The sequence below is a fragment of the Rana temporaria genome, chromosome 6 (genome assembly GCF_905171775.1).
Source record: "Rana temporaria chromosome 6, aRanTem1.1, whole genome shotgun sequence".
Taxonomy (NCBI): domain Eukaryota; kingdom Metazoa; phylum Chordata; class Amphibia; order Anura; family Ranidae; genus Rana; species Rana temporaria.
In genome coordinates, this window is record NC_053494.1 from 43,996,249 (window position 1) to 44,008,414 (window position 12,166).

The 12,166-nt window shown below is 43.0% G+C and overlaps 1 protein-coding gene across 1 annotated transcript in view; it reads left to right on the forward strand.

The window, feature by feature from the left end:
• The window catches only part of PDPK1 (3-phosphoinositide dependent protein kinase 1), an 83,125-nt gene that overhangs the window by 48,838 nt on the left and 22,121 nt on the right, over positions 1-12,166 (forward strand). The window contains exons 5-6 of the mRNA XM_040356718.1: positions 5,366-5,510; positions 8,047-8,144. Coding sequence (XP_040212652.1) covers positions 5,366-5,510; positions 8,047-8,144 — 243 coding nt within the window. The remainder of the gene's footprint in view (positions 1-5,365; positions 5,511-8,046; positions 8,145-12,166) is intronic.

A 12,166-nucleotide genomic window follows, 5' to 3' on the forward strand; every position in this document is an offset into this window, starting at 1 on the left:
AATCTGTTTCCAGAATATGCTAGATTTACCAGCAAAGTATGTATTCTAGCCAAAGTCCAGGCTTTCTTCAATCTCAGTTAGATGGCAGTCTGTACTCTACTTTGACTATATGTAGAAGCCAAAAGAAAGTCATTTCTAAGAGGTGCCCTAAATGCCTCCTGACTCGCTATTGTAGGTTTTCCCCTTAATTTTGGGGCATTTTTCATTTGTATAGTAAAAAAAAAAACTGGTTATTAACCTCTTGCAGACCACCCGCCATCATACTGCGGCAGGTTGGCTCTCCTGCGCAATCTGCCGTAGGTGTATGTTGGTCTTTGCACAGGAGACTCTGTCTGCCGGCGACCCGAGTTGGCGGTATACAGAGGCAGAGCGGGGAACTTGTAAACAAGGCGATTCTTCGTTCTGCCAGATGACATGTCAGATCTTTTACAGTGATCAGGAACAGTGATATCTGTCATGTCCCTGATAGCCCATCCCCTCTACAGTTAGAACACACTTAACCCCTTGATCACCCCCTAGTGTTACCCCTTCACTAAAACACAGTCTCCTGCGCTCGGGAGATTGATCACTTAGTGACACAACCAGAGTCTTCCGTTGGAATAGGGAATGACCAGGGATCTTGCTGCCCTCCTCAGAATATTTGGTATTCTTGAGACTAAAATGTAAAGGGAAATGAAGGACACACTGACCTAGTGCATTATCGATGGCTAGGTTTAATTAAAATTGTATAAAAGATCATGAATACTCACAAAACAAGTAAAATACAAGCATAAACACCACTCCATCAAAGGGATAGATGCCTCCGGAAAGTCTCCTACTGGAACCAAAGAGTCGGAGAGTCCAGATGACATAGGTTACAACTATTTACACACACACACACATACACATATATATATATGTATGTTTTATACAATTTTAATTAAAAATAGCCATTGGTAATGCACTAGGTCGTGCGCCCTTCTTTTCCTTTTACATGTAACGCCTTCCCTGCCAGTGTCATTTATACATTGATCAGTGCTATAAAAAATGCACTGATCAATGTAATAATGTCACTGGTCCCCAAAAAGTGTTATTTGGGGTCAGATTTGTCCACTGCAATGTCACAGTCCCGCAAAAATTTGCAGACCGCCACAATTGCCAGTAAAAACAATAAAAATAAACGTCCCTAAATTTATCCCATAGTTTGTAAACGTGTTAACTTTTGCGCAAACCAATCAATATACGCCTATTGCGATTATTTTACCAAAAAAGAAAAAAAAAAGCTTTAACATGCATATTGGTAAAATGATGCATGAGTAATTCAGTCAAGCTGTCTCAAACTATATCAACTGAAAAATGACCTATAAAGGAAACGGGGTAGGGCCTAAACAACTAATCGATTAATCGATTATAATTTTCATAATCGATAAATCGGCCAGTAACATAATGGGGTTAAAAAAACTAAAATTAGCCCTCTATAGTACAAAAAAGCAAATCACTACTGTAAATATTACTTTCACTGTCCCACAGTAAAAAAATGAACCCCTTACAGTAGCGAATATTTGCTCTTTTTGTACTTATTTTAGTTTTTTTAACCCCCATTATTTTACTAAACATCTCAGGCCTGGGTCACACCTCTGTGTGTTTTTTGGTGCTTTTTGCAGAAACGCACTACAGTTCATTTACATGTTTTCCTATGGGACATGTTCTCGGCCATGATTTTTTTTTCAGCTGCTGCGTATTTGGAAAGGGCAAGGACTTTTTAACGCAAAACGGTGCTATTTATTTATTTTTTTGTTCAATATACTTCAATGGAGAAGCTGCAGAAAAGCATGTAATGTGTTTTTGCGGCAATTTGTGTTTTGTAATCTGCCCAACAACAAATTGGCCCCCAAAAAATGTAAAATGATAAAAAAAAATTTAAGGCCATTATCCGATTAATCGAAACAATAATTGGCCAACTAATCGATTATGAAAATATTCGTTAGTTGCAGCCCTAAAACGGGGTGTAACATGCTGGTATTGAGGAGGATAATGAAGGGCGCCTATGAAAAGCAAAAATCTCAAATGAAGCTGGAACAGGTTAGGATCGCATAGAGCACCATGATAGGCTTTTCACACTACATGACCTGGCTTTAAGAGCTGAGCAAGGTACCAAGATACAAAGTTGGCTTGCATCAAACTGGAAAGGTTTTTTTGTGTTTTTCTTTTGGCCATTGGTGTGTGGGCATGCACACCCGTTTCTAGTTTGTTCAGTATAATTACTTGCTATATTAAGAGAGTTTGTACATACATTATAGTAGGAAATTTGTTTAGTAGTCCTTTTCGGAAAGGGTTTGCTGCTACACTTGACTCACGTAAAGAGTCATGGCAGACATCAAGTTACCCTATAGATGCTAATAATGTAAGGATGTTTTCCAATAGCATGGTGAGTTGGTTTAACAAGGAGTAGTGGTACTGTATGTGCCAGGGTCTCATTTCCCCATAGAGATTGTTAGAGGAGCTCCAGGCTCCTTCAGAAAAAACATAAAGTCAGCAGTTCCAAAAACTGTAGCTGCTGACTTTTAATATTAGAACACTTTCCTGTCCACGAAGTCAGCAGTGTCTTTTTTTTTTTTTTTTTTCAATTGTCTCTCTGGTGATGCCGCTGCCATTTCTTGTAAGGGAAATCAGCGGGGAAGCCTTGCAGCTTTACAGCTAGTTCCTTATTGCACGAAGCACGCTGCCCTTTGTGAATGGCCCGGCAAAATTTACGGAAACCAGGTACCCCCCCAAAAAAAAATGTGGAGGTGGGGAAAAGGCAAACAAACAGAACTTCCCCTCTGCTTTAATGGGTGCTCAACCTTTTGAAGAGCATGGCCACTTAATTGATTTGGTAACCAGCCAGGGGCCACAATTAGGGTTGTCCCGATACCACTTTTTTAGGACTGAGTACGAGTACCGATACTTTTTTTTATGTACTCGCCGATACCGAATACCGATACTTTTTTAAAATGTGTCCCCAAATGCAGCTATGTCCCCCCACATATTCCGCCATGTCCCCCCACATATTCCGCCATGTTCCCCCACATATTCCAGCCATGTCCCCCCACATATTCCAGCCATGTCCCCCCACATATTTCGCCATGTCCCCCCACATATTCCGCCATGTCCCCCCACATATTCCAGCCATGTCCCCCCACATATTCCAGCCATGTCCCCCCACATATTCCAGCCATGTCCCCCCACATATTCCAGCCATGTCCCCCCACATATTCCAGCCATGTCCCCCCACATATTCCAGCCAAGTCCCCCCACATATTCCAGCCATGTCCCCCCACATATTCCAGCCATGTCCCCCCACATATTCCAGCCATGTCCCCCCACATATTCCAGCCATGTCCCCCCACATATTCCAGCCATGTCCCCCCACATATTCCAGCCATTTCCCCCACATATTCCAGCCATGTCCCCCACATATTCCAGCCAAGAAACTAGTATTTTCAGAAGGGAAGTCAGTAAAAGCAGACTGGCTTTGCAGTGCAGTAATGCAACACACATTGGCGCACTTTATACGTATTAATGTTTGCACTGACATTTTTTTAATGGCTCCTCAATGCACTAAAGGAACACACCTGCTGCATAGTAATACACTTGGTAATCATACACTTTGATTTTTACTATATGAATTTGTGATTGTTATTATTCGAGTTACTCGAATGATAACAATCACAATTTCAAATAGTAAAAATCAAAGTGTATAATACCAAATATTACCATGCAGCAGGTGTGTTCCTTTAGTGCATTGGGGAGCCATTAAAAAAATTTCAGTGCAAACATTAATACTATTAATGTTTACACTGACATTTTTTTTAATGGCTCCCCAATGCACTAAAGGAACACACCTGCTGCATGGTAATATTTGAAATTGTGATTGTTATCATTCGAGTAGTGAGCCATTTTACAAGTATGTGTGGTGTGTGTCTGTATGTTAAACTTGCCTAAACAGCGGCGCTGGCTCCTCTTGGTACAGCTCTCTACGCTCCTCCCATCAGTTCCACGATGATCCCCTCCCGGCGTCAGTGACGTCACGCCGCCAGGACGAGCACTGGACTGGCCTGGACTGTAGGGGGAGTGAGCGATCATCTATTGGCTGGCCGGAAAATAGGGGCGGGAGCGGAGCATAAGGTAAACAAATGACTGACTGACTGACTCTCTGTCCCGCTGACCTACATGACAGAGAGACAGTGACAATCGCAGGTGCGAGAGGCGGCCACGGCAAAATGTGTGTCACTGATTCCAGGGGGGGGGGGGACGCCCAATCTTGCCCTATGGAGCGGACGCCGTGCGGGGAACATTTAAGCTTTTGTTTAAATAGCTGTATCCGCGCCACGTATAGACACTCCCCCTTGCTCTGGATCCGTCCAATCCCGCGCAAGGGGGAGTGTCTATACGCGGCGGGGATACAGCTATTCAAACGAAAGCTGTAATGTTCCCCGCACGCTGATTAACGGCGGCGGGTTTGCGGCGACGGGTTTGCGGCGACGGGGGGGGGGGGGGGACAAGTATTCTATTTCGGTATCGGGGGTATTTTCGGGAGTACGAGTACTCCCGCAAATACTCGGTATCGGTCCCGATACCGATACTGGTATCGGTATCGGGACAACCCTAGCCACAATGAAATGAAATGTTTCAGAACTTCAATTTTTTTTATTTTGAATAGCATAATGAAGATTTTAAATCACAATCAGGGTCATCATTTTTCATAACACCAATCTCCATTGGATATTTACCCACTGTTTAATCACAATCACATTTTTTATAAACCAGATCACCATTGATCCCACTCTCGCGCTCAGGTGTGACCAACCTTCACTATATCAGTTTCTTTGCAGCCATCCCTTGGATTGCCAGAACAAGGACTGTAGACAATCTAAACAAAAAACAAACCAAAGAAGCGCTTGCCCTAGTAGTGCAATAAACGTCTTTATTAAGCAAAAATAAAATGACACACAATGCAATCGCATGCTTCTGAAATGGCACCAAGCTCATCACAACTATAAGAATCCACCTTTACAGCCCCTGTATGGATGCCAATAGATGTAGTCCAGTCGGATAAAAGCTCCTCTGCCCGTGTCTGTGTGTTAGAAAGGAAAGAGAAGAGTGAAAAGCCAACTTGTGTATGACAACCTCTGGGATTATAGGGGAGCAGCAGTCATTCAGTAGAGCGGTGTGCACCCAAAATGAGGCTCTGCGGGTTGCCATAGGTTTGAGATCGCTGGCTACAGTAGACGGCTCCACAGATTTTTTTTTTTAGCACAGTTTATAAGTGGTAGCTTTTAGCGTTTTAGAAAGGGGGAAAAAAATATATACTGTTGTACATGATGTTTCTTAACCAGTGCTGCAGATTTTGGCCTCAGTTACGCTAAGAATGGTGAACTACTGAAATACATAAGGAAGATCGGCTCATTCGATGAAACATGCACAAGGTTTTACACTGCTGAAATGGTGTGCGCTTTAGAATATTTACATGATAAGGGAATTATTCACAGGTGAGCAAGTCATGTTAAATATAGTTACAAATGTGTGTATGATGGTAAAATTGTTCCCAAACTTCAGTTGTACAATTGGTTTGAAGTAGTGACTGCTGATGGACCTTTTTCTCATAATACCTCTAAACATGAAGTGCAAGCTTGTTTGTATAAAATAGAATTTAAAGTGGATGTAAACCCACTCTCATCCTTTCTAAACTACTGCCATAGTGCTGATCTATAAGGATAGAGATGTCTCCTGCATGTATCCTTACCTGTCAAATGTCTCCCCCTCTGTCTGTAATAAGAACTGTAAAACTGCAGATTCTGTAGGTGGATCTGTTGTCTGGAGCTCAGTGGGTGGAGTCGTGATGTCAGTAGACTCCCTGCCCACTTCTACACTCCCCTTACACTGAATTCTGCTATGCTCACTAACATCCAGTCAAAATCCAGAAAAGTAACCACATGACTTCAGAAAAGGAGTGGGGGTGGGAATTAAAAAATAATGCCTGTCTCCAAGCTAGTGCATGAGATATGTAAATAACCTGTCACTCACAGCAAGGGGGCGGAACGGACTTAGATTTTTCTCTGTAAGTCCGTTTTATCTCACTGAACAATAAAAGTGGATTGCTTAGTGCTGGATTAACTCTGTGTGGCAAGACTGGGCACAGATGATAGGAAATGTTTTACTCTACATTGTGACAGCAAAAAATAAAAATAAAAAAATTGGGTTTACATCCACTTTAAAGTGGTTGTAATTGCTGAATGTTTCTACCTTCATGCATTCTATGCAGGAAGGTGGTAAACCTTCAGTGTGCAGCTCCCCTCTCAGCCCCCCTTTTATACTCATTTGTGGCCGAACCAGCGACATGCACTAGAGCACAGTCTCTCCTTGCTCATTGGCTAAGACATTGCTGCGGGAGCCATTGTCAATTGTAGCCAGTGACGAGGGAGCTGGAGGTGGGGCCGAGCCATGCTTTGTGTGTCTGATAGACACACAGAGGCAGCTTGAGAGCAAGCACGTACGAGTGCCCCCAGAGCAAGCAGCTTGCTCTGGGGGCATTCAGCAGGGGGAAGGGGCCGGGAGCCCAAGAAAAGGTGGATTGGGGCTACTCTGTGCAAAATCATTGCACAGAGCAGGTAAGTATGACGTTTGTTTTGTTGTTGTTTTTTTATTTATTTTTTTAAGTTGTGAACTTTTACAAATGCTTTAATAATAAGATAACATTGTAGAGGTTTTCTAAGGATATGACCTCTAAAGCTATTTAAAGATGGCATAGTGCTTGTCATTTCAAATAAGCATTTGAATTCCTGTTCAGTAATCTACATGAAAAAAACAACCAAGCATCACTAAATTAAACCCGACAGTTATTTAAACATGTAAAAGACCTACCTCCAGTAGATACCTGCCGTTACCTTCTATTACCCAGAAAACTATTTACAGTGTCCCTGTCTAGTTTCAGTTTGTTTTTGGGTTGTGATTTAAAGCTGAACTCTGGGCACAGCCACTTTTATTTAAATATATTCAATAGTCACAGAGGATATAAATCCAGTTTTTGTACAACTAATCCCTTTCCAAACCGACATAACGCCATCATCACAAAGCCTGTAAAAAGAGCAGAACTGTGGGATGGAGCCAGCAGGTCCATCCCCACCACAGGGTGCACCCAAAAAAAAGGAACGGTGGGTACAGGACTACTTGCCTTACACAAGGACTGCAAGCAGCAGTGACTTTTTCAAAGATGCAACGTTTCCTGTTGGATTACTGTAAAGATCTGGATGAATTGCATAAATTGCAATTAGTAAAATACATGCCTCTTGTATTTAGACAATGTTTGTTTATCCCAAAGCAGAGTTTTTCTAAAGCCTCGTACACACAATCGAATTTTCAGATGGGAATTGTGTGTTGACATCCTGTTGGCGGAAAATCCGGCCGTTTGTACGCTCCATCGGACAATTGTATTTTCCGCGGACAAATAATGGATGGTAGGCTTTAAAACTTCCGTGGACAACGGTCTGTTGTCGTATTTTTCCGATTGTGTGTACAAAAGTCCAAAGTACAAACACGCATGCTCGGAAGCAATGCTCACCAAACACATTAGCAGAAGGTGCCCAAAGGGTGGCTCTAAAGAGCTGAAAAACCACGTAGTATGTAACTACGTTCGTGTTTGTTGGCCAATAATTGTGTGCCGTTTGTAAGCAAGACAAGTTCCTGGCCAACGCCCTTCAGACTAAAGTCCGAGGCTTTGTCTGTGTAAAATCCGATCGTGTGTACAAGGCTTTAGGGCAATCCTTTCTAACTTTTTTTCCCCCATCCAATAAATGTGATCTTATTGGCAACTAAGGCACTTTCTTTGGACAGGGAGCTAGCAGTTGGTGGTGGGGCTTAGCCATAAAGTCAGACAAGTCAAGTCCTGAGTAACAAAGTCAAATTCTATTCAGTGATGCACACAAAGGTGGAGTTACAGTAGCATGTGCACATAGAGGAGGGCAGCTGATATGCAGTTTTTACCATTTTTTACATGCAGTGACTGATATTGACTGCTTTTTGTTTCAGAGACCTAAAACCTGAGAACATTTTACTTAGTGAAGACATGCATATTCAAATTACAGACTTTGGAACAGCAAAGGTCTTATCGTCTGACACCAGGCAAGGTGGGGTCTCTTGTTTTCATCATCTGATTATTATTAGTAGTAGTAGTGTTATATGGGAGTTTTGCTATCCATTAGCGCAGATTAAACAGCTTGGCAATCTTATAAGCTACATTTGGCATGCTTGGAAATTGAATACAGAAGTTCAGAAATTGAGAATTTCTGATAGCGTGGATTATACAACTTGCTTTTAAAGTGTTTTTAAACCCCAAAGGAACAATTCAATATAAGATAACTAATGCAGCCAACCACATTTGAGGATTTGTAAGCTTTTAGGTAGATTCAGTAAGAGTTAGGCTGGCTTATCAGTAGATAAGCCGACCTAACTCAGAATCTACGCCGACTTATGTTTAAGCGTATGCTCAAACAGAGATACGCTTAAACATATCTAAGATACGACGGCTTGCGCCGTCCTATCTTAGATTGCAATATTTCGGATGGCCGGTAGGTGGCGCTTCCATTGCGGTCGGTGTAGAATATGTAAATGAGTTGATACACCGATTCACGAACGTACGCCTGGCCGCCGCAGTAGATTTACGCCGTTTACTGAATAGCGATTTCCGTCCACGTCGAAATCAATAGGCCCGTGCGGCGTACTTGGCTGCAATGTACACTGGGAAATGTAGGCGCCCGGCGCATGCGCAGTAAATAAATAACGTCAAAAACGTAAGGTCAAGCCTTATTAACATAAAACACGCCCCCCCCCCCCCCCTCTTACACACATTTGAATTCCGCGCCCTTACGCCCGCCCGCTTTAGGCTACGCCGCCGTAACTTAGCAGGCAAGTACATTGTGAATTATGTACTTGCCTAGCTAACTTACCGCGGCATAGCCTAAACACGCTAAGCTATGCCGCCGCAAGTTTAGGCTCTTCTACCTGGATCTACCTATTTATACGCATTTTGCTTTGCTTTTAAGGGCCGGTGCACACTGGTGTGATGTCAGACATTGCATGTGATTCACACCGCATTGCTGTGCAGATCACATGTGATGTCTGTGCAATGCTAATTCAGCCATAGAAACTGTATGGCTGAATTTGCATCACATTCAGACCAAACTTGTGCAAGACCCTTTTTTTTTTTGGTCCGCACCAGAATCGGTTCACACCCATGCGATATGATTCCTGTCTTAATTCACAGTTTGCACTGCGAATCAATCGGGGGGTATCAATAACTTTGTATTAACACCCACAGCTGTTCTGCGAGTCCGATGCGATTCATGAATCTGCACTGTATTCGCAGGGTTTCCTGCATCACACCGGTGTGAAGCAAGCCCTAGTTTTAATACCTCTTTAACTTATTTTGTAAGTCCCAATTCTACTCATGGAAAATGTGTTATGTGGGTTTGCGATTATGTTAATGGGTTTTTGATGAATTATTATGCTGGGAAATAATAATAAAAAAAAAAAGCAGAGAGCTGAAATATGTACTTTTTGATAGCCAGCCGTGCGTCAATAAATGATTGACTTATTTTCTAATTGATCTCTCTTGAAGGGAGTAATTGATCTACAGTTGACGACCCATTTGATCAATATGCCACACACAGGGAAGGATTTAAATCGTTTGTTAAGATGTGATCATTACTTACCAATTGCATCTCTGTTTCCACCATGTAATCGTATAATCTGATCGATCAAAATGTGATCGTATTCATAAACAAAGTATCTCTGTGCTAGAGCTGCACGATTCTGGGACAAATGAGAATCGCAATTCTTTTGCATAAAATGAAGATCACGATTCTCTCACGAATTCTCAAAAACAAAAAAATCAGTTATGTTCAACACAAAACGGAGCTTATGTGCTTAAATACAGTATATGTTAATCTGACGAACTGTTTACATGTTACATTTTAAAACCTGCAGCAAACCTGCTGACCTTACATTCTTGCTAATGTGAAAGAACGCCTTTGATTTTCACATTTAACTAAATGTGAAAATCAGAGGTGTTCTGTCACATTAGCAAGCATTGTAAGGTTTGCTGCTGCTTTTTTGTGTTTAAAATAACTGTGAATGCTACGTTGGGTGTAACAAGATGTCCGCTTGCCCCCTTCTGCACAGTAATGTTAGTGAGGAGTGTGGGGTGGAGCAAGATGGCGGTGATGAAACGTCACTTCCTGATGAGACAGCCGCCGCCAGGTGTACCAAGATGGCCGCCACTCCGGAGCTAGGCCAAAGCTGGGGACTTTCCTACGGCCGCACCCAAAAATCGCGTGTCATCCAGCCTGGAGATCGCGGGGGATGGTGATTGCGATCTTTTCGCGATTAATCGTGCAGCTCTAGTTTCAGGCAATGTGCTCAGTCATACGCCTTTTACTTTTGGCTGGTTGAGCTTCCAAATGACAAGAGTTCTACACTTTCTTCCATTGACTGTCTTTGATAAAATTCTTCTGATTTAGACATTAATGGCTGTGTGTTGTGATATTTTGAGGGGACAGAAAATGTACACTGTTATACAAGCTGTACACTCACTACACAACATTGTAGATACAAAGTGTAATTTCTTCAGTGTTGTCGCATGAAAAGATACAAGAAAAGATTTACACAAATGTAAGGGTTGTACTCAGTTTTGTGACATGCTGTATGTGATCTCCCGCACACAGAGGGGTGTACTTACTTTTGTGAGATGCTGTATATATTTATTGTGATCTATAAGTGGTTACATCACACATGGTGTGTGCTGAGGTCTGCAGCAGTGAAGGATTTTTGTATTTGAAACTTTAATGTAAATCTAGACAGTTGAGGGGGTGTAATATTCCTGCTGGGTGGAGTACGCGATCCCCTTACTTTCAATATCGCCCCAATCGAGGCGTGGTTTTTGCCGCGATTGTCGCCTGACAAATCGCAGGACTGCTTTTGGGAAACAGGTGTCCCGTCATTTTGCTTGTGTGTTTTGTCAGGTGACAATATTGTTCCGTGATTGGGGTGCCATTGAAAGTAACGGGATCACAAGTGTGTCACGTCACGCGTTTTGCAGCAATTTGGGAAATTGCAGTAATTCCGCCCGCAATCCGGAATGCCTAGGTGTGATCGCAGCCAAAGCTAAGCGTCTTCTATCAGTTGCTGGGTTCTCCTTCTATAGATTCTAGGGGAACATTTTATTCCACACATTCTTTATTCCACCGCTAATATATACTCTGCATTGACCTTGTATTGCATTTTTCTCGCTGAGGACTCCAAGTATTGGAGATGGCATTGGCCGGGAATCGAACCCGAGTCACCTGCTTAGAAAGCAGCTATGCTTACCACTGCACCACCAACGCAAAAGTAGCATGTCTTTGTAGTGTGGGAGGAAACCGGAATACCAGGAGGAAACCCACGCAAGCACAGGGAGAACATGCAAACTCCATGCAGATAGTGTCCTGGTCAGAAGCTGAAACAAGGACCCCAGTGCTGCAAGGCTAACCCCTAAGCCTCTGTGCTGCCCATATGCAGCCTCTGTTCTAAGGCCCGCCCCCGCTGAGCGGGGTAAATCACTTATGTTCCCTTAAAGTGCCTTCAGAAGAAATCCAAACTTATCCTAAACTACAATATATAGCACTCCTATAATAAAACACACCCAAATAAATAACAATAAAGAGGGGCACAGTGTTCCCCTAATTGGCAACACAATGGAGCTAAATATTCCATTCACCCTTGGGCCTCATTCACACGGGGGGTATTAATCCGTACCCCATGGGAGGGCCATGATTACCGGAATGTCGATGCACAGGTGTTACCAGCATGCCGTGTAGGCAGTCCCATTGCTGTCATCTGGGGTGCAGTGACTGTACCCAATGTGACATCTGTGTGGGTGCCGGTGCACCGCCCCGAACGCACCCAGGGTGCGTCCGCACAACTGCACCCACATGGATGTCCTTTTTGGGGTTAACGCAGCCCCCACACAGGGTACAGATTCATACACCCCGTGTGAGTGAGGCCTTGGACTTCTCTATGAAGGACCTCACTGACAGGAAGAGTTCTCATTTCTCCAGCAGAGAAAGCCTAAAGAAAGCTGAAAAGACTTCTCCGACCTCTAAAGACAAAGAGT